This window comes from Phragmites australis, chromosome 9, assembly GCF_958298935.1.
Source record: "Phragmites australis chromosome 9, lpPhrAust1.1, whole genome shotgun sequence".
NCBI classification, from domain to species: Eukaryota; Viridiplantae; Streptophyta; class Magnoliopsida; order Poales; family Poaceae; genus Phragmites; species Phragmites australis.
Genome location: NC_084929.1, coordinates 19,005,969 through 19,029,241, shown reverse-complemented (window position 1 = coordinate 19,029,241; position 23,273 = coordinate 19,005,969). Strand labels below are relative to the sequence as shown.

The window sequence follows — 23,273 nt, the reverse complement described above, 5'->3', positions numbered from 1 at the left end:
CTATGGTTGGATAGGTAAGATTTTAGAAACATTTAGATGCAAGAATTGTCTAAATCGAAGTTAAGATGAAAAGAGAACAGCTTTCGAGAGATGGATTAGACTAAAAAGAAAGACTAATTTTTCTGGAACTATCTTCCTATGGGAAAGGCATTACTACGTAATCACTGTGTCAGGCTTGACAACATCATTGTGCAAGATTTAATAAGTGTAGGGCAGACTAGATTTCACTGACTAGGCTAAGGAGAATAATATGGCGCTGACTTGGCATGCTATGCAAGTACCATCTTGGATTAAAGAAAGGATACGCTGACATCTAGTATCAATCACCTATGATGGATCAAAAAGGCCAAAGTTTACGCTTCTAGGTTTAGGATATTACTGGTGACTCTATATAGCGGTGATGGTTCGGGTTTTGTCGGAGATGGCGGTCGGGCACGTAGCCACAGACATCGATGTCGGCTTCAGTGGCGTTTCAGTGAAACGAGGGAAGCATGGTGTAAAACGCGGAAAGACTAACTCAGCGGTATGGTTGGATTTAGAAGGGGTCATCTGAGGTAGTGGCAAAACAACGATGAATGCTTCTAGGTTTGGTGGTGACCGCGAACAGATGCAGGAACGAAGACGCTCGCGTTCCAGGAGATTGGCTATAAAATTTGAGAAACCGTTTGAACAAGAATGTTCATATAACCCGGGAACACGATGCTATGGCATGGGTTTTGGTAGATCATCCACTGAGAGGAAGAACGATCAGCAGAGATGAGACAGGTGATGGCTGCGATGTGCTGTGGTTGGCAATGACGTCCTGGTCGTGTCGCTGCACAAACGGGGATGGGCTCCTAGGGTAATGTAGAAGACTCCATGGGGCACGCCGTGACATGGTTGGTGCATCCATACGGCTTTCTGATTGATGGGGAACGCGAATGCAAATCCGGTGCGCGCGCAGAACGCGTGCAGAAACAGGACAGCGGGTATTTCGACATTGATTGCGGTAGTTTGGCTAATCTACTGGCCGACCTGGTTGGTGAGAGTGTGGGGAATATCATGGGACATGCACTGGTGAAAGGGCTTGGTGATTTGACCTCTAGTCGGTCGGGAACATCGATGCCAATTGGCTACAGCGCGGCTGTCTCGCGGCTGTCCGCGACGGTGACGACCGTGGCGGCATAAATCGGGCTTTGGCCGGGGCTAGGGCTTGGCTAGGGACTTAGTATGATGCTAAAACAGTAGTAAGAGAGGAGAAGAAGGGTTCCTCACCTTGCTTTGGTGGTCGAGGAAGAAAGATTCACGGAGAAGACGACGTAGCGCATCACAGGCGACATCGGCGGCAGCTCCGGCAAACAGCGGCGCTCCGGCGATGCACGGGCAGGGCAGCAACGACTTCTAGGGCTTGGGGGCGTGGAATAGAGGTAGGAGAGGGCGTGCAACTCATATATATAGGGCTAGGGGCGGCTGGTTGAGGTGGAGTCCAAACCGAACACGAATCGGATTCGAGTTCGACTCGGTTACGATTTTCTTTTTCGTAGCACTGTATTTCGAGGATGATATCTCTGTTGGTCGGACTCCAAATTGGACGTTTCTTAATTCTAAATTGTAGTACACGAAAAGATATACAGCTTTGGTAGTCATTGGAACTTCTGAAAACGTCATCTTGATTTCCAAAAATGCGCCACAAGATAAACTATTTGAAGTCGGACTTCTCTGCGCAGCACTGATTTCGGGGGCCATAACTCTTAGCTCCATTATCCAAAAGAGGACTTCCATAGGTTCAAATCGAAGCTCTCGACGCGACCTACAACTTTGGTATTGTCAATATTTGTATTTGAGGCCATTTTGAACTCCGAAATGTCATGAGAATATGAGGCTGTCTAGGACTCCGCGAAAATTTACAAATTTCGTGGATCCTTAGTTGGGCCATCTAGAAGACTTGGCTAAGGGTTTGGACTTGAGCAAGATTGAGCCTAAAGATACTTTAGGTATATCTAGGGTTTAGAAAAGAAACTTTTACAGAGAAATTTGAATAGGGTTTGAATTTGAATTGATTTTGGAGTGAATTTAAGAGAAACGAAAAATAAGGTTGATCAAGAATAGTAGTAGATAAGGAATTTGAATTTAGATTTGGGTAGAATTTGAGAAAAAGGAGAGATTGACTTTAAACAAAGATTTGGATAAGATTTGAATTGACCTGGAGAAGGATCAGGTATGATCAAGGATTGAACAGATGATGAATTCAAGAATTTTGAATTCCAACCATGAAGATCCTTAACTTATTCACTACTGAGTTTTGTAAAACCCTTTTCAAAATATTTTTCACTCAAAACACAAAAGAGAAAGAAAAGGAAAAAGAACTCTAATGCATTTACCTGGCTCCTAACAAAACTCAGCATGCAATGCACAGAAAATAATAACCTATATTGATTGATTGATTAAGAAAATAGGTTTTAAACCTATACTAGTGGTGAAGCTATTCAATAATCTTGGAAAATTTTATAAATTTGAGAAATCCGAAAATTGGGGTGTTACAATGCTTTTGTTCATCTCCTTCTTGTCTTCTTCTATTGTCTCCATTGCTTTTTTGCGAGTTTCTCTCTTTTCGGTTGGGTTTTCATTTCAGTTGTTGTGCTGAAAGCTTCCCACCTTGGGAAGTTGTTCTTCTTGTTGCTAGAGGCATAAAATTCACATAAAAATATATACAAGTGGGTTTTGAATTCTCTTGCCTCTAGATCATCAACTTGGATAATTTCTTCTTTCGGTGTTCTTTTTGTTGGATCAAAGGCTTCTTCCTTCAAATTTGCTATTTTTTTGTGGCGATAACTCATGGGATATGTGCCAATGGAACCTAGAGTTCATTTACACCCATGAGAGCCATGCTTGGAGATTTTTGTAGCAACTAATTCTCTCCAGCTTTTGCTTCCGCTTAGTTTAAAGGTGCATTGGGTGACCAAAATAGGAGAAAGCCATCAAAAAAAAATTTAGGCACCTATTCACCCCCCCTCTAGTCCCCACTCTCGATTCTACATAGTGGAGGGTGCCCTCGAGGAAGAAAAGAAGCATTGATTCACTTCTGATGATGCCCTCGAGGGGGAAAATAAAAGAAGGCTCTCCGCGAAGACCACCCTTGAAACGGAGCGAGAACAAAGTCAAGCCTCCGATGTGATCTTGAGCGTGAAAAAAAGGCCTTCAAACACGAGAAAATGGCCCGAGGAGTTGGACGCTCTCATGAAGGATGCCCACAACACTTCTGCCACTGTTTCCATGCAATTTTTGGAGCTATGTGTGAGTGAAGCTCCCCCCCCCCCTTCCGGGCAAAGCTGACCTTCAGGGCACCCTCGGTTGGATTCATTGCACTACTACTTTCCTTAAATCTGGCACGTGCAACCTCAGCGACTTCTACACTAGAGCATCCATCAAAGGCACCTTCACTGCTCTGAAGGCTATTGGTTGCTCCCACTTCGATGCCCTTAGTGTGTCAAGCTATGAATACCCAGCAGAAACTGGCTCGAATGCTGCAAACTATGGGGTGAGGGTGGCCGGTCGTGCCTTCTTCTTGAAGTATTGGTTCTCCCATGGTTGGACCGAAGCCTTTGCTAGTGCCCAAAATGTCGAGGCCAGTGCATCCACTTTGGTGATGGTTACGCCTGAAGGATTGTGCGGCAGGGGCACGATGGAGGGACGGCAAAGCGGAGGAATCAACATTAGCGGAGCCCAAGTGTGAATCCTCTACCCTGGCTCTGTCGATCATTTGTTTAGGTCCTAGGATAGGTTCTAGATCAAAGCTTTCGCTTTGCTTTTTGCAAAAACTTCAGTCTTTGTGAGATCTTGTGTAAAGCGTACTTTTGGTAATAGGACAAGCTTTTTTGGCCCTACTTATTATGCTTTTCTGCTCTTTTAGCATTTCAAACGCATCGCCAACCGTGTCCCGTGCCTTATTTTTAGGCGAAAGAAGACCCTATCATCGGTCCCCAGCCCGAAGAGGACTGTACCGGATGTAATGCCTTTGAACATGGAGTACAAAGGTCTTTACATGGTTCGCACATAGTGGGGAAGATTTTTTACTTCGCATCCCCAGGAGAATTTTGAAGATTATTATCGTGAGCAATGGGCTATCTAGGACACCTATAATATCGTTGCTCAAGGGTTCTGGAAGAATTTTGATAATTCAGTGCTAGAAGCTCGAAGGAAACGCAAGCATGCACAACCTTTTTCGGAGGCAGAGCTCCCTATTCCAAAGAGGTGCCCCTTGAAGAAGACAGGTCAGCTGCACTTAGCACGTTCGTTGAGGTTTGGTCCTCAGAGTGCCTTCAATTTAGGGATTGGTCCAACAAGGTGATGGATCCCGAAGCCTCTTTCAATGCTAGGCATGGCTTCGCCTTTCAACTGACCCATAGCCATAAATATAAGGAGATATTTTCGGACGATCCTTCAGGATCATCGGCCAACCCCTTGGCTCCTTTGTAATCATGTGATATTATCTATTGTAATAATGCGTTGGCAATTTTCTCCACAATGTGTCCCGCTCGATTTCTCTATTCGATGCAAGGCATCTAATGAAAAAGGCGTGTGATGATATAGCCCTCCTATAGTACGTCTAGGTATATGTTACCCGCTGTCCTAGTGCTAATTCTTTGTAGCCACTGTTTTTGCTTGGCTCAATTTTGTACATGAAGTGGTTCCCTAGATCCCAGTAGCTTGGGAATCTTGAGGTGGTTTGGGAGTCGTAGCCTCGCCTGGTTTTTGAGGGTGTCAAGCCCATAATTCAGGCATTGACCCTTTGTTAATATGGTTGAGTCCTTGGACATTGGCCCTTTGGGGCCCTTAGGCTCGGCTGATTTTCAGAGGTGTCGATCCCATAAGTGGGCAATGACCCTTCATTAATATGGGTGAGTCCGTAGATGTCAACCCTTTGGGGCCCTTAGGCTCGACTGATTTTTGGAGGTGTTGAGCCCATATGTGGGTGACGACCGTCCATTAATATGGGAGGGTCCGTAGATGTTAGCGCTTCGAGACCCTTAGGCTCGGCCAATTTTTTGAGGTGTCAAGCCCATATGTGAGTGACGACCCTCCGTTAATATTTGCGAGTCTGTAGACGTCAGCCCTTTGGGGCCCTTAGGCTCAGCCAATTTTTTGAGCTGTGGAGCTCATACGTGGGCGACGACCTTTCGTTAATATGGGCAAGTCCATAGATATCAGCCCTTCGGGGCCATTAGGCTTGGCCGATTTTGAAGGTGTTGAACCCATACATGGGCAGTGACCCTCCGTTAATATGGGCAAGTCCGTAGATATCAACCCTTCTGGGCCCTTAGGCTTGATCGATTTTTGGAGGTGTTGAGCCCATATGTGGGTGACTACCCTCTGTTAATATGGGCAAGTCCATAAATGTCATCCCTAGGGGAGCCCTTAGACTACTACCCTCTTTTGTTACAGGTGAGCCATTAGGCGTCAACCCTCTGGAGCCCTCAGGCTCGTCTGGTTCTTCGAAACGGCGAGTCCTCAGACGTCAGCCACAAGGGGCCCCTTGGACCACAACCCTTCATGTGTGAGGTAGAATCAAATACTCTTTTTCAGGGAATTCATTTTCATTTCTCTATGGTTTACACAAGGAGGCTTCCTTGTTAAAAACCTTGCACCCCAGAGTGGGGTTCCCCTGTGTAGGACCGAGAATGGCGACTAGGGGGGTGAATAGGCGTCTTACCAATTTCTTTCGAAATGGATGGCCTTTTCCTTTTTATCACCCAAAGCACCTCAACAACCAATAGGGAAAGCAAAAACTAGAGATAATCAAGTTGCTATGGAAATCTCGAGAAAACATATGACTCTTGTGGATGTTTATGAACCCTAGGTTCTAATGAAGCTCATCTCATGGGTCATCGCCACAAATAGTAGCAACTTGAGGAAAGAATCCTTCGAATCAAAGAAAATATCACCACCAGAAGAAATTCTCCAAGTTGATGATCTAGAGCTAATGGAATTCAAGACCCAATTGTATACATATGTATGTAAATTTTATGTCTCTATCAAAAAGAAGAACAAGTTCCCAAGGTGGGAAAATTTCAGCACAACAACCGAAACGAAAATCCAAGCGACAAGAAAGAAACTCGTAACAAAGCAAGGGAACCAATTGAATGAGACTAGAAGGAGATGAATTCAAGCACACGGGGGGAACAAGAACTTCATTTCATAAAGAGGACAACCCTATTTTTGGCAGAATTACAAGATAGTTTCCTCCCAAAAAGCTCTCACCTATTATAATGGCTAAGCTCTCCTTTCCTCTCCTCTAGAACTTAGCACTTGTAAGAAACCATCTAGATAGTGTTCTAATTAATCACTAAGTCGATCATCTGTATAATCATGACTACAATAATTAACCAGAATATCATCTCGGTAGTCCCAGCACGTGTTTTGTGCCCAAGATCGGAACACATGCCTCTCCAACATATAGCATCACAATGCAGTTTAAGAAAGAGCAAGTAATTAAAGTTATATTACAAGTTCTTAAGCATTTACCAAGTTATTACAATTTACAGCAAAGAGATCTAGGAGGAGATAAAAACTGACTTGACTCCTAACCAACAAAAAAAACTACGCAGCGGAAGACTAAAGACTATACAACAAAAGAAGGATGTAGCCATATGCCCTTAGACTCCATCACAAAAGCACGACCTCCAAGTAGTTACCTATTCATACCCGTCACCACCCTCGGCGGGCGTGAAGTAGCCAAAGACCAACTCCTCCTCGCCGGTAGCACCTGAAATAGCAGCGTGAGTACGAAGGTACTCGTAAGACTTAATTCATAATAGGCACTTATAAATAGCCCGACTCCAAGGATTATGCATTGGGATGTTAGCAAGAATACAGTCACATGGTTAAGTTAATTCATACGTGAAAGCAAATTTCATATAAACATGTGTGAGCATCTATACTTGACCAAAGTAACAAACTAACCTATAAACATCAACTGAACATAATGTAAAACGAACCATATGAATAATATCTGTAAAGAATCATCTCAACCCATCAACCATATCAATCCACATACGTAACTCTACGACTGCTGCAAATGGATAGAAGCATGCTCATGACAAAGAGCGCGGCATTTTGAAATGTTTTTATACCCTGCAGGGGGTACAACTTTACGCACAAGACTTGAGGACCATACGGCTTGCACAACCACACAGATCCATACAAGAGGGTACTCATGTCAATCTTTTCCAATAAGCCCCAACCATTTGAATCTTGCATCAATCGGTGTAGAGCCTACTTTAGTTAACCCCCGGAGCAACCACAAGTGTCTCTATAAGCCCGCCCGCTCACACCGTCGATGTTCAAGCTAAAATGATCATAGCTACAGAGGAATTTGGCTTGTCTTACCATTAGATCGACATGTGGTAAGTACGGTAAGTGCTAGAGCCAACTACAATAACGATTGGTGCTTAAGCGACACAAGCAGCCTACGGTATCCAGGTTCCTCTCATGACCTACCCAGGAAAAGTCCACATCCGAGTAGGAGAAACACCCCTAACACCGCTCACATCTCGTCTCATCCTCACCACTCATCCAACCAACACTATCAACCCATCATTGTGATTATTGTACAAGTAGTTAAAGCCTATGCTTGCGAACAATGAAATATTTCACCGCTCGACTTCTATCGAGGACCTAAGCACTTGCTAAGCATCACGAATAACATTTTAAGCTAGACAACATCATATTGAACCAAGGCTACAAGGATATGGATCAATAATTATTAATGACAGGAGAATTAGTGCATCAACATAGGTTCTACCCATCATAAACCCAACATCGACTCGAACACATGCATAACGTACATAAAGCATATTTATCACATAAACACATATGATCCAAATTAATGGAAGAAGTATGCTTAGATGATTGTCTTGCTGCTTTAGGGTTTGCCTTATGCTACTCGCGCAACACTCACAAGACTCGGGTAGATTGGTGTCACCTTCAACCACGGTCATGACACGCTCTGGTTCTTCATTCACTAAAGAAGAACATGTACAATAATAAGCATGAATGAAATGCATAATGTATGCTACAATATGCATAACAATAAGCTAAAGGTGTAAGACATACGAATGAAAAATAAAACTTGCGATCTAAACAATACCGGAAAAGTAACAGGAGGCCGGAGACTCTGGGTTGAACTCGGAGTATCCGGGTTCTGGAACCTTCGAGTGAACCTTCGGGTGAGGGCTCTTTGTTAGCCATTTTTGAAATAACTCGGAACCTCCAGGTCGAGTCCGGATACTCCGGATTCGGCCGGACACTCTGGGCGAGGCTCCAAGTGGGGCTCTTAGCTAAATCTAAATTGAATTTACCTGGACCCTTCGGGTTAATCTGGACAATCCAGGTTCTGGCCGAGTTGAGTTCTAAAGTGTTTTCCCTGGCCGATTCAACTCACATGCTAAATCTATACTATATCAACATGTATATGCCCTATCCAAAGGATTTTAGACTTAAATTGCACCATAAAGCTAATGGGATTTCTCTAGGTTTACCCGGACTATTCGGGTCAATCTAGATTATTCGGGTTGTCCAAAGAGGCTGCTTCGAGGGGAAAATCTCGGCCGATTTGGTTTGTGAGCCTCTTCAAACCAAAAGGGGGATATGATTGAGATAGTTCATAGAGTCTAGAACTCACTCACCAACCTAGCAACATGATTCCTAACTCAAATCTCACCCAAATCCTCATTTTAGCTCAAAAGCTCAAGAACTCAAGAACTCCGCTCCAACTCAAAATTCACCAACCAAATCACGCATTCACGCAGGGAGAAGACTAAGGGACTTACCCACAGTGCTTGTGGAGGTGGGTGACCATCGGGAGATGAAGGAAATGCTCAGGAAGAGGAAGAACACCAGTGCTCCTCGTTCTTCAACCAAGAACACCAAAACGAGTCAAAATCGGCTCGAATCCTTCGGGAAAATAAAAATGAATTGGATGGACGGGTAGCATAGGAGCTGGTGAATGTGTGAGTAGCACATGAATACCTCGATTCCTTATCTTGAGGTGGGATTTTGGGGAGAAGGAGAGAGGGAGCTTGAGAGGGAGGGAGAGCTCTTGCCTCCTTGGCTTGGACTGTTGAGGAGAGAGGGAGCACGGGGTGGAGTGAGGGAGAGAGAGAGGGAGCATGTGGGTGCTGCCCAAGTGGAGGAAAGGTGGTGAGGCTGGCTAGGTGGGCCCACATGCTAGAGAGAGAAGCCTGTTTTATTGCAAAATTAATTTTTTTTCTCTCCCGAATTTCTTTCTCTCATCCGATTGACTTGAAACGAAGTGCTCTAGTGTGCCTAAATAAATTGCCTTAGAATTAATCATGACACTAATAACGTATGGTTAGACTTAATTACGTGATTACAGATTTGAGACGTGATAGCACTCAAGGCTCAAATGGCTGGTTCACCCCTCTCCTACAATCCTACCCCCCCCCCCCTATTTTTATAGGCCTAGTGATGTTTCTTAGCCCTTAAGCTTTCTTGTTCCCAAAATACCCATCCCTTCTAATGGCCTCCTACCTACCACCGAAGCATTCTTGTCTATTTTTTGCTCCTTCCTCGTAAGACCATGACGCCTTCACAACTTAGCTTCGCCTCGACGCAAGCTTCACGATGATGCCATACGCACTCCGTCCTTTCACAGTTTTGAGGCCAAACCGCAAAACCGCCTCGCTTACTTCTCAAAGCGTGACTCACTGTCACTTGTTATTATCTCAAGAAAGTATCCTGATGTCAATGTCTGTACTCCATCTTACGATCTTAACTACTGGCAAGTCTCTCGGGTCACCTTGTCACTTGCACCAGCATCCCCTTCGCTTGACTTTGTCAACACATCGTATTCATCTACCTTCTCATGCTTTAATTGATCTCCATATGCACAGCTAGGACCACTCTGACTCTGTCCAATATCCTCGATCGTCTGGCACCAAGCACCCTGCTTGGCCCCGATCATCCTGCTGTCGACCACCAAGTCACATCCATCACTAGCACAACATGAGACAAGAAAACACATATCTCCAACTCCATCATAGATTAGTCCATAATCAAAATCCTCAATTAAAGCATATCTTAGAAAAATCATGAACACCAGATGTTCCAGTGTAGTCACCTCCTCAGCGCCGGATCATCCGGTGTGTTCACTATAGCAGACTGGCCATCTTGCAACCTCTCTGCAAGAAATGCTCCGACGTACACTTCATCCCATCACCGTACCATCCGGTGAGTTCACTTTCATTGTACCATCATTCTGCAACCTTGCTACAAGAAATAGTCAGGCGTGCATTGTTCTCCATCGCCGAACCATCCGGCGAGTTTAAGTTCACCAAAGCCGACTTGAACCTTTTCTGGAAAAAATGCTCCAGCGTATATTGTTGCCCATCGCCAAATCACCTAGTGTGTACCTCAATTTCTTCCTCTTGAATGAAAAGCTTCAGCATGAATCTTATATGAACGTCAAACCTTTCGGCATGTACAAAGTCCCAAGCGCCAGATCATCTAACGTGTATAATTTTTCTGAACTCAAAGAAAAACACAACAACTCTATTTCTCTCTGCAACTTTGGTTAGCCATGATCATAATTGCAACACATATACATGCTCGTGCAATCCACAAATCAACAAACCAAAATAATAACATTGTCAATCACTCATCACATATAAAACAAGGAACATTTCAACTTGGTTTCTCACCCTACGAGGAAAAGAGTACAACTTTGAGAGAATCTACCCATACATTTTATGGGTGCAAAGAACTTGGCTTACCATCTACGCGAAGGTGACACCAGCGTTTTGAAGAACGAATGGCATCCGCCTTATGTTATCCTCAAGCTTGGCCCCGGCGGTATGTTCTTCTTCCCTCGCACATGCGCCTCAGGTAGCAGGTGCACCTTTGCTGGCCTAGAGTTTGATCGTGTTCTATTCTTCGAGCAGTGACCTGGTCCCCCCAAATAGATATGACACCCTCTGGGCCAGGCATCTTCATACACAGGTAATGGTGGTCCGCTACTGCGTCAAATTGAGATAGTATCCCTCGCCCGAAGATAGCGTTGTACTGGTAATGCACATCCACCACATCAAACAAAACATCCTCCATCCACACTCTTACCCCCATACTGAAGGATACTGGGAGTGAGACTCATCCAAGAGCTTCAATGGGCCTTCCTCTGAAGCCTTGTGGTGGGGTTCCAGCCAGCTATAAGCGGCTCCTAGGAATTTCCATCTGATCAAAAACTTCTATGAATGGCCCCCTATTGATCAGTATCTTGTGCCTCCACCTCTGACACATTTACAAAAATGAAGAAAGTATCCGTATGAGATTAATCTTAGACTTGAAGGTCTCCTTGAGAAAAGGTGATCGGTTGGTGAGACCATCGAGACTTGATGGTAAGGGAATTGGTTCCTACATGATTGACCTTGTGCATGTACTCTCTCCATTGTCTTATGGATCCGAAGCCATAGCTGGATCCTCTAAAGATAGCCAATATCATGCTCCTAGTGCCTTCCACATGATGAACAAACCTTGCCCCTTCAGAGGGGGCCTCTATCGCCATCCTAGGTGGTGGCGGCGACAACTAAGGTGTATGCGAGTGATGTGGGGAAGGGGCTCCAATCCAAGCAGTGAGCTAGTACGATTGTTGAGAGATCATGGAAGTTGACCTGAAACCTGAGTAGCCTTGTGCCTCCATGTGGTGGACAGCTTGAGGGTCATAAGACGACCTAGAGTGGGGGGGGCAGAAGATTGCATGTTTAATCCTTCCTTCAGATCCATGCATGTGGGCACAACTTGGTCATATGACCAGCATCATCGCCATGTATTGTGCAATACAACGGCTGAGGCTGCCCAGTACCATGACCTTGACCCCTCCTTGAACCTTCGCCTTTCTACCTGCTTCTGTCTTGACCTTCGTCAATGTTGAGCATGCTTCGCTTGTGACCCCTTGGCTGGTGGAAAGTGCTGGTGGTGGTACTTGTGCTTATCTGAAGACCGGTGGGGCTCCCTCGGATGCTCTCTTTCTCCTTCCCACGTGACGCTTTCTCCTCGCCAGTTCTGTGACTTTGGACCTCCGAGGTTGGTCTGTCGGTGTGCCTCTGAAGATCGTCCTCTTCATCCCTCGAGTACTCTTCCATCTTGGTGAACAATTCATCCACATCCTTGATCGGCTTCTGCACTAGGTCTGATGCCAACGTCCCCAGCTGAAGCCCTCGTCGAGCGACATCTACCACAGTGTCGTCACTGAGGCCCTTCACCTGGCATTTCACTCGCATGAACCGTCATGTAAACTCCTTTAGATTCTCGCCCTCCTTTTGCTTCACCGCAAGCAAATGTCCGACTGTGATTGTAGCTGCATAGTTGCCCTGGAAATGCGATAACAATGCCTCCTGAGACTGCTCCCACGAGTAGATTATCCCCATAGGAAGGGAGGTATATCATGAGAGGGCAACTCCCTTGATGGCTAGAATGAAGGCCTTAGCCACACTTGATCCCCCCCAGAAGACTCCACCCTAACCTCAAAACTCATCACGAACTCCCCTAGGAAGGGAGGTATACCATGAGAGGGCAACTCCCTTGATGGCTAGAACAAAGGCCTTAGCCACACTTGATTCATCCCCCCCCCCCGGAAGACTCCACCCTAGCCTCAAAACTCATCACAAACTCTCATGGATCAGTTTTGCCATTATACAAGTGCAGCCAAGGCATCTTGAACCTTGAAGGCCATGACCGCGTTTGCAAGTATGGGGACAGCGGAGAGGTTTGGTCCACTACCCATAGACATAGACAGAGAGGTTCCTTCGACCCCTGCCAACGAGCCACCTCTGGGTCCCTACTGTTGCTCAGCCCCCCCCCCCTCCCTCGAAGGCCCCTGCTGAGAGGATATGGACTAACAGAGGAATTAGAGCTCTTCACGCTGAGAGGAGTCTTCCTAAGGATAGATAGAGATCTATCAGCAACTCAGGCCTGAGATGGTGTCATAGTCTTTGTCCTGCTTCTTGATATACAATCATGCTCATCATTCAAAATTGTGACATGTAGTGTCATATAAAAAAAATAAGTTACCACAACACAAATTTGACAAAAAATATTATAAATGTTAGCTAGCAAGTTAGTGCCATTATAAATGTCACCCTTGTCTGCACCCAACTATTCCAATTACATCCTTCACATTTACAATAACCTCTAAATCTCTATTTATCATATTTCTCGACGCCATGTTTAAATTCCCCTTTTATTGCAAACTGCCTTACAACCAGCTTGAATTCCTTCATACAATGGAACATAGTGCCAAGATCCAAGCTAGGATTATCCTTGTCATAGCATATCAACCTCTCATCTGGTATGACATCATCAACAGAGATGGTTGCACCTTCAATATCATCCCCTCGAGAGAATCTAGCCGAACTTGGTTCCTGTGCGCTTTTCTAGGCACCAGCCTTTTCAACCTTCTTTGTCATTTCATACTCGCCCCTCAAGCCCAAAAGCACATACATCTGATCCTCACTCATAATTTCTATCCTCCCTTTGTCATGTCGGGTTTCATGGATCTATAGGTTATCCGATCAATATTTGGTATTGCAAGTTGTTCTGCACCTACAAGTGATGCTACTTGCGAATTTGCCCTAGACTCAAACAATAATGGTGCCTATGTATTACTGCTCAATGTGGTCACACTAGACTAACTCTCAAAACATGGATCTATATTAAATGAAACATCTGGATCAAACCTGTCAAAATGATTGAAAAATTTAAATAAAAATCAAGTTAGGCCCTCCTTAAAATCTAATGCCAAATTAATGGATCATTGCTACAAGCAATGAAGAAAACATTTACCACCCATGGGCATCTTTCTGGTTCAGGTGGTTCATCCCTTGAGATGACCTTGTGAAGCCTACAGGAAGGTTTGTAAAAAAAATAACGAACAATTAGCTTATATGCACGGTAAAAACAACAAGCACAAGGGAACAACTACCAATACAATATGCTCTAATCTTCAATAATTAATTAGATGATGAATAGTATTCAGCAAATTTTTTTGAGTATTTACTCTTGACTAATCTTATCACCCAATAATAATCCAACATGGACAAAATTCACCTAAATTAGCAGCCAACAATAAAGGTTTAGATAATTTGATCAAGAGATTAGCAACAAATTGATGAAACAATAAGGATCCCACGGCCACCGGAATTAAACAATAATTTAATCGGTAATACAATAGAATAGTCAATCACATGTTACAATTCAGATATTTAAGGCCAAACCAATGAAGTGGTAAACGAAGTTTTTTATCCTCCAATACAAAGTGGCAGTAGCAGATTGTGATTGACTTCCACTTTGAAAAAGTACATGCCAAGCCCTAGTACTTCTTCCACCCACTGCTAACAGATGACCACGATCAGAGAAAAATCAAGAATCAGATGCTAAAAAAGGAGAAAAAGGATTGGGGTTCATCGTGCCTCCTCTGCCAAAACTCAATCCTTGCACCTCACCGGCATCACAACCCTAGGGATGAATCTGAAAGGGAAGGGATTGTGAAGATAATAAAGGGAAGGGAAGGAAAATAGGGATCGATTTACCTTAGTTCGAGATTATCCGTCATGTGCAGATGTCTGCAAGCCACCACTCATCGTGCTCGAAGTTACCTTGCCTTCTCTTTCCCACGCGAAACGGAAGACGAACATGAGCGATCACGTCAAGTCCAATTAGTTCGGTCCAACTTAACAGGGCTCTCAGAAGCTCACCATGCCTGTCATGCCGTAGGCCGGCCCAACACAGCATGCATGGGCCACTCTTCAGGTCGGTGAGCCGACACGGCACAGCTCTTCAACAGGATCATATCTGTGGCCCGTGCCGGACGGGCAGGCTGTTTTAGTGCCCGTCCCGGACCAACCCATGAGGCCCAATTAATCATCTTTAGTCTTACCTAGCCAACTAGGCGCCAGCAAGAAACCGGCGCCGTTTGCCGGCCCGCAGCCCATCCCTCTCTGCCAGTGGGCCCACCCTCCCTGGCGCCGCCTCCCCGTCGCACACAAAAACCCTAGCGCGCAGTCGTCCCTCTCCCCCAAAAACTTCTGGAGACATCTCCCCTGTCCCTGTCGCCGTCGTGTTCTCTTCGAATCGAATCGAAGAGCCCATGGCGGACAAGGAACCCGTCGCGGAGCGCCCCGAGGCAGCAGAGGAGGACGTCTCCGCCGCGGCCGCCGCGGGGGAGGAGGAGGACACGGGCGCCCAGGTCGCGCCAATCGTGCGGCTTGAGGAGGTCGCCGTCACCACCGGCGAGGAGGACGAGGACGTCCTGCTCGACATGTGAGACGCCGCCCCCTTCCTCCTACCATCGTGCGTGCCTCGGCTCGATCCGGTGCTGATTTGGGTTGGTCGGCTGGTTTGCAGGAAGGCGAAGCTGTACAGGTTCGACAAGGACGGGAACCAGTGGAAGGAGCGGGGCACGGGCACCGTTAAGCTGCTCAAGCACAAGGAAAACGGCAAGGTCCGCCTCGTCATGCGGCAGGCCAAGACCCTCAAGATCTGCGCCAACCACCTCGGTATCCCTTTCTCTCCAACTTGAAATTCGCCGTTTTTCCTTTCGAGATGGATTCATTCCGAATTGTTGCTTGATTGCGAGTGTGGAGTTTTGATGCTGTGCGCTGTGCAGTGGTCTCGACCACGAAGATGCAGGAGCACGCTGGCAGCGACAAGTCGTGCGTGTGGCACGCCGCGGACTTTGCCGACGGCGAGCTCAAGGAGGAGATGTTCGCCATCCGGTTCGGCTCCGTGGAGAGTGAGTTCTCCCCCAATTTGCGGACACAGCGAATTTTTAATTATATTATGTCTTTACAAAAGCTGCAATGACGGCATGTGTGGGGAAACAAATTCTTTCTCTCCTGTGATGATACATGTTCACTTTCTCTCTCTTCTCTTTAGCCTAGTCATTGAATCACGGGATGGATGGCGTGGATGTACGAATTGATTATGCCCTTTGCAATCTTTGTGATACCTAACCCACCCACTCATGAAAGCAAATTCTATATGATCCTATCTAGAAAGACCCTCGTGAGACCCCATACACTCATCACACAAGGTGTTCCAGGTGTCATGACAACAACCTGCCATAGTTCTCGTGTCGTTGCATAATTCTCCACCGAAATAGCATACTAATATACAATAAGTTTAAATTCAATAATGCACGAGGAATCCACGGGTCTAACAAAATAAATTTGATAATGTTGCAACACAAGCCAAAAACTTTTCACAAGAATGTTGCATGGCTGGTTTGGATGCTATGCTCACCACTATATTTTATAAAAATAATTGACTAAACTACATATACAATAAGTTTAAATATCGCTTCTTTGGGTGTGCCGAGGCACACCTGGTGACCCTGCTGAATCAACCCCTTGAATCCACACATTGCTAATAAAATAAGATCAATAATATTGCAAAGAGTGACGAATAAGCCAAATAACACCACTGACGAAATCAAATTTTTATCCAGCTAGCTAGAGTCCAAAAGAACATATATTACAAATCAATCTTGGATAGAAATAAGTCCAAAAGAACATATATTAATTAGCATCGTATAAAAGATGAATTAAGGAACATCAGTGTGAACACTACAAATAAAGGAGTCACAATGATCGGTAGCATATCAAGTCAAAACACATATTCATCACAAGTAAATTTAAAAGTTCAGTGCTGCATATTCAGAACACAGTTCATTACAACACAAGCATTCTGAGTACTCCATTGCTCAAACAAGACACAAGCTAGTAATTCACCAAACTAATCCAATAATTACAAGCTAAACCCAACTACTTGAGAACTAGGGCATCTTTCTTAGTGAAGCATAGCTGCAGCCTTAATTTGTGATTGACAAATTGAAACAAATGACTATAGCTTAAGACCCTACAAGTCACTCTTCAGTGTCATGTTTCGCACCGAGATTGATATGATACACAATTGTAGCATCTGAAGTGCCAGTGAACCATATCATTTATCAGTCAAAAACAGCAATTATAGAGGTAGCTGGTTTGGGGAGGAGGTCGACACCTGCAGATCACGACCCTCAAGTGGGGGACAATTGCGTCAGCATGGTAAGACAGCCGTCCTCAGGACAGGCAAGGAGTTTGCCGCCTGAGGCGGCCCTCGGAACATGGAGGTGGGGGAGGTCAGCGGCAGCCCTTGGAACAGTGTAATAGGTAGTTACTGGTTCCCACCGGCCATCATCACAATGTCACCCTGTCTGACCTCCTGGCAAGTTCCATGTGGCATTCATCTCTTGTGTGCTGAGTTGGTGACTTTTGAACTCTATAATAACTGAAGGACAGCATGTTGCTATTGCTAGAAGTTTAAGGTTAAAAGAAAACACAAACCACATTCCGGATACAGTGATAGCAGTCTGTCAATTCAAAGTAATAATCTCTTATCTCCCCAATCAGCAAACATGACAGTTTAGAATTCGCTGAGTGCGAATTAGCCAAACATGTATTAACTTCCTAACTTGCTAGGTAAGAAAAATTTATTAGTTCTTATAACATGATATAAGTTATCGGTTGTTTTACGACATGATTTGTGCTATTGCTGCCGGAAGGATTAGTGCTGTAACCCTTCCTATGTTAAGTGTTCCAAGAATCGATAGGCTTAATGCTAGTTGTGTGCATTCCTTTGGTTGCAGCTGATCTCACAATTGTATTTCTGCTGTTAATGAGTGTGGTTAAAATCTCTTGCTATAGGCCTATAATATCTGCACAGCAATGCGTTGGGGTAGCATATCTCCCTGACCGCACTCTCATGTTTAAGCTATGTATTGTTTCCCCCTCCTGTATAAGTCAACCAGCTGCTGTTTACAATGATGTGCTACTCTGTGTTCTATATGCTGCCCAGTCATTATATATGGCATTCTTCGCAGATACCATGGCATTTGTTGAGTGGAATGCTCTTTATAGAAATGTCTAGACTAATCAGTGCCATCCTAACTTCCTTTTGTTCAATTGGTAACACAAATTTTGTTAGTCATTTTGGGTCTTCTGAAAACTCAGCTGAATTTCTGACAACATTATTATCTAATTTCATTACTAGACTGCAAGAAGTTCAAGGACTTGGTTGAAGAGATTGCTGAATCACTTATAAAGAATAAAGACAAAGAAAGCGAAGATGGTTTGTCCACTGCTGGATTGCTGGAGAAACTCACAGTAAGCGAGAGCAAATCTGAGGAAAGTGCAAAGGCGGAATCAACTGAATCTGGCAAAGAGACAGAAACCAAGGCTGAGGCAACCACATCGGAGTAGTTGGCACATTGCACCTGAGCACACTGATCTGCGGAGTGGCGAGTCAGTTTGTCAGTGCTTCCCTATGGTGGAAGTTGGTACCCGTTAGCCGTGCAATATGCTGATAACTTTTGGGGGAGGATGCTCGTGTCTGCAGTAACTTAGTGTTATAAAAGATCACTGCATGGAGTTCAAGGTTGGCATTTCGATCTCGTGTGGGGTTGGTTTTGTTTAAAACTTTGTAGTCCGTTGGTATGAGTTGGAACCTTTGTCCTTTGGGTTGTACGCTGCAAGTATTTGACGCATGGGTCGTTGTGGATTGCGTTATATTCATATAAATACATGTCATTTGTGTTTTTTTGTATGTTTGATATGCCAAAATTATTTGTCCGGATCACTTTTCTGTTCATGTCCTCTTCTGTCCGTAGAACATGCAAACGGGGAGGGTAGGGTACCATGCAGATGTGTATCTTCAACGTCAGTTTGAAAATCTCAGTTCCTTCCCAATCCTTTGATCTGCTAATAGTTTGATCAAACCAAAGAGCGTTTACTTTAGCCTTTGTTTCTTTAGTGGTTAAGGATTCATCCAAAGGATCCCCACTCCCTTTCTTTTGGATTTTCATTCTATTTAGATATGGTATAGACCTAATTCTTATACAAAGAAAACGCTTTCACTTCATTTTGTCTCGCTTTCCCTAGAATCTCTAGAAAAAAGAATTGATGATTTGTATACCTTACTTTAGTATCCGAAGGTACGAGTACATAATTTTTCTTCTGTCATTGAACAATTTCAGGCTCAGGTAATATGCCCTCTCGGTTGAGGTTAGGAAGTTCTCACGTACAGCTTAGTTGGGAGCCGCCTCACGCTGACATTTTGTTCTTGGTTTTCCAAAATTATTGATCTACAAGAAAATTGCTGACCTGTTCTAAATTTGATGAACTAGGTTCAAAAGTTGTTTTCAGGTTTTTTAAAAAAATTAAAAAAATAGATTCAGAAACTGTTGACAAATTTTACAAATTGATGCACTAGATTCAAAAACTCTTGCCAGGTTTCAAAAAGTCAAACTAGGTATAAAAAATTTATTACTTGGTTTTCAAATATTTTGAGGCAATGTTCGCTACATAATTATGTAAGACTGTCCCCAACAATATTCTCTTCATTTCGTTCCCTTCCCGATTCCCTTCCCCATTTTCATTCCCTTTATTTCCTCTCATCTCCAACAGCTTCCCTTCGAGGGGAATCGCAAAGGGAAAGGAGAGAGAATCCCGGGCTGGAGGGAATGATCCTGGGAATCCCTTCGCGACGAGAACCGTGAAGGGAATCCGTTGGAGCGTTGAAGGGAACAAAAATCCCGTCGTGAAGGGATTTTAGCCCCTGAAGGGAAACCGTTGGACACAGTCTAATGAACCACCAGATACAACTATCCAGTACATAGCATAAGATAGAGCCACCCTACTTTTATGGCTCTTTTATGTCATTACAAGCACACATACATATGACATCACAATGCATACAAATACATCACAAACCACTCATTGTTGTGGAAAGCAGTGCAAATTGCACTCGTTTTAATTGACCCACCGGCTGTCCATAAAAATGAGAGCTAGCGCCCTTTCTTTCGATGTACCACATGCTAACCCACATTTAAGTGGCAGCTCAATGATGGATTAGATCAATTAAAACAAATATATTCTGGTATTTCCCAATATGCACCTCAAGATAGGCTGAGGATCAATACACATCATTTACAACATAACTCTATCACAAGACATAATCAAAGTACAAATTTTAGAATAAGTTACTAGTCTTGATCCATAATATAAGTTCATGAGTCCAAGTGCAAATTATGAACTTAACCTGAGAGCATCACATACACAAGTTCAAGCTCATAACCCTATTAAACAAAAGCTAGATATTATATTACAACATGTTTTTCCCTAGCACTTGATCATATAGTATGATATGGAATTCATTGCAAAGTAAACAAAAGACCAATAGTACTCAGTCCACAAGCACTACCAGGGTTAGCATCACAAGGACATCCACTACTCTTGTCTTTCCCTAGCATCAGTGTGATCAAAGTAGTCAAATACGACTTCTCCCTAACCTGTAAAATCTCAAACATAGTACTGTGATTATGAAGATACTCGCAAAACTTACACATATTGATATACATAATTCTGACTCCAAGGAGAATGCATTTGTATGAATAGCAAGGAATCAGCCACAAGGTAACTATTTGCATAAAGGCGAACTTTAATTCAAACATGAGAACAACTAGACATGATAGACAAAAGCAATTAAAACACCTTATGGACAGCACATATACCTTCCTAATTTCCAAACATATTGTGACAAGTAATCATAATAGTTTCATCCACAACCATATCCACAATCTCAACAAGCCTCGTCATGAATGAAACTTGACAAACCATGATAAACACCATAAGATCAACACATGACTCTACAATTGATGTCCAATGTACAAAAGCATGTTTATGACTGAGAGCATGGCTATTCCAATAGTTATTACACCCTGTAAGAAGGTATATCTTTACCCACATGTTACGAGTCCAATCTTTTAGCCCTTAGACAACCTTCTCAAACCTATTACCACCTTACTTCGACACATGCCTATGGTGCCAAGGATACATAGGTCCACTCTCGACCATCCCTAGGCTCATGGCATCCCAAACTTCTCCATTTCCTTTTTTACACACCATAGGGCCATGAACCAAAAAGCGTAATGGTTTAAGATAATCGGCTCATTCGTACTATGATTGAATATGTGAAAGTACGAAAGTGCTTAAGAGAACTACATCAACGATTGTTGATTAATCGACCCAAGCGAAGCTATAGTGTTCGAGACTCCTTTCCCGAACACTCCTATCCTTTGCCCAAGTCTCATAATCCAACAATCATCCATATCTCAGAACTGAACATATCCCACGTTGCTCTCTAGTTTTTTTTTGTTTTCTAACAAATGAAAAAGTGTCACAATGAGCATAAATCAAATACTATGAGAAATGCACTATTCCAGAACCCCTCGTCATTGCTAGTTCAAAAACTATTTTACCACTAGTTTTTGAACTGTTAGTGATTAAACAACAGTGACAATCATAGATTATCACTGTCGGCTCCGGAACTTGCAGTGATGACCCAACTATCAATGCCAGTTTTATGCCTTGAACCGATAATGATAAATGGGTATGAATAATGCAAAATTGTTTTACGAGGAGATCTTCACTGCGTATGGGGATTTGAGATAGATCCCCATGCTGAAGAGCTCCTGATAGAGCAGTTTTGCACAACAATTTTACATCTCTTGCTATCTGAAGCTGTCGAACTTGAATGTCAATAGTAAATCTAAATGAATGACAAAAATACAATCATCTTAGAACAAATGTGTTTTCTACCACTCATTTAGATATCTTATTGCCACAATCTCGAATGAGGATAACAACGAGGTTGATGACGAGACAAGATGGGCCCGAAGGAGTGAGATGGGGAGATGGGGATGGCGGTGAGGTCAGCGTGGCGTGGCCTCGGTGGGCAACGGGGATGGCGGCGAGGTTATTGATGTAGAAGACGGGCCTGAGGGGTAGCAACGGTCGAAGTGGCGACGGTGACCATCACACCACTTCAATAGCCACTACCCGTCGGGATGGATATTATGGAGTGAGATAGGGAGTGGAGTGAGACGGGGAGTGGAGTGTCTGAGATATTTATAGAAGGGCGCCTTATCACTATTAGTCCATAATGGCTCAATCATTGATCAGTCGGCTAAGCTTATAGACCAACAATGATAAAGAAGAATCACTATCGGTCCATGACACCAACTGACACTGATGTATCACTATCAATTTGTGTCACAAACCGGTAGTGATAAAGAAGTATCATCGCCGGCACATGACACCCACACGACAGTGTTGTATAACTGTCAGTTCATAACACATAAACCACCAGTGATAGTGGGTGATGAGGACATCACTCTTTCGGATACACACACACCGAGTATTCCTCCAACAATAGGTCCATTGACACGAGCTCGTGCACATCAACTAAATCATGAGGTGAGGTCGTTCCTTAATGTTCCTTTATATTTTGATAAGGATGGGATGCTACTGAATAATTGTGATGTATTGTTACTTAGGAACACGGGAGAAGAACAGCAAGGGCGTCCAAGCCAAGGTGGAGGTCCAATCAAGTTCGAGTCCGTTTCGGAGTCCAGGACCAGTCGGTACTAAAATCGTCGCCCAGGACGCATACGGACTCCGTTTTCGATGTTCTACACATGGTTGGAAAGATAAGGAGATAAGCTTTCCAACGGGACTGGTCCCATATCCAAATACTATCTGAGTCAACAGAAATCATCGAAACAAGTGGACGTCCAGAATCTGTCAGGGTGCTACGCCACCATCTTTTGGGCAGTTGGGCTGTGTAACGTGTTGGAGTCCATTAGGGACACGTCCAGGGGTCCTTGGCCGACCCTAGTCTTTTATATACAGTAGCTGCCGCCCTAATTAGGGTTAGGTTTTGCTTAGATATTGATCTACACACAGATTGTGAGATTTTCGCTCTTGTTCCGGACCGACTAGGCCGCCGCAAGTGTTTGTAGAGCCCCAACTTCGAGTGCTTGGATTCTATTCGCAATATTTTAGATTGCATTTTCTACGTTCTTGCTTGTGTTCTCGATACGCCTGCAGGGATTGAGCCTACTTGGCGAGGTCAACCGTGTGACACGGTTGATAACCAACGGAGTTGTGGTGTAGTGATTGCAAGGGAGACGATCTGTTCGGATCGAAGCCTTTGGATCATCAACGTCGAGTTCTTCACCCACCGACTTATTGCTACCTATCGGAAGATCAGGCCAACATTACTCATCAACTGGTATCAGAGCTTCAGGTTGCCCGTTAGGTAATTTCGTTTTCCCCTTTGATTAGTCTGTTTTTCATTACCTAGAGTCCAGAAAAAGCCAAAAAAAATCCATCAATTTCCGCTGCCCT

At 44.1% G+C, this 23,273-nt stretch overlaps 1 protein-coding gene across 1 annotated transcript; it reads left to right on the top strand.

The window, feature by feature from the left end:
- Positions 1 to 15,050: 15,050 nt before the first annotated feature.
- LOC133928726 (ran-binding protein 1 homolog a-like) lies at positions 15,051 to 18,630 on the top strand. The gene is made up of 4 exons (XM_062375186.1): positions 15,051 to 15,309; positions 15,394 to 15,545; positions 15,656 to 15,781; positions 18,079 to 18,630. The coding sequence occupies exons 1-4, from the start codon at positions 15,137 to 15,139 to the stop codon at positions 18,285 to 18,287; spliced, it is 660 nt and encodes a 219-aa protein (XP_062231170.1). The 5' UTR covers positions 15,051 to 15,136; the 3' UTR covers positions 18,288 to 18,630.
- Positions 18,631 to 23,273: the final 4,643 nt, after the last annotated feature.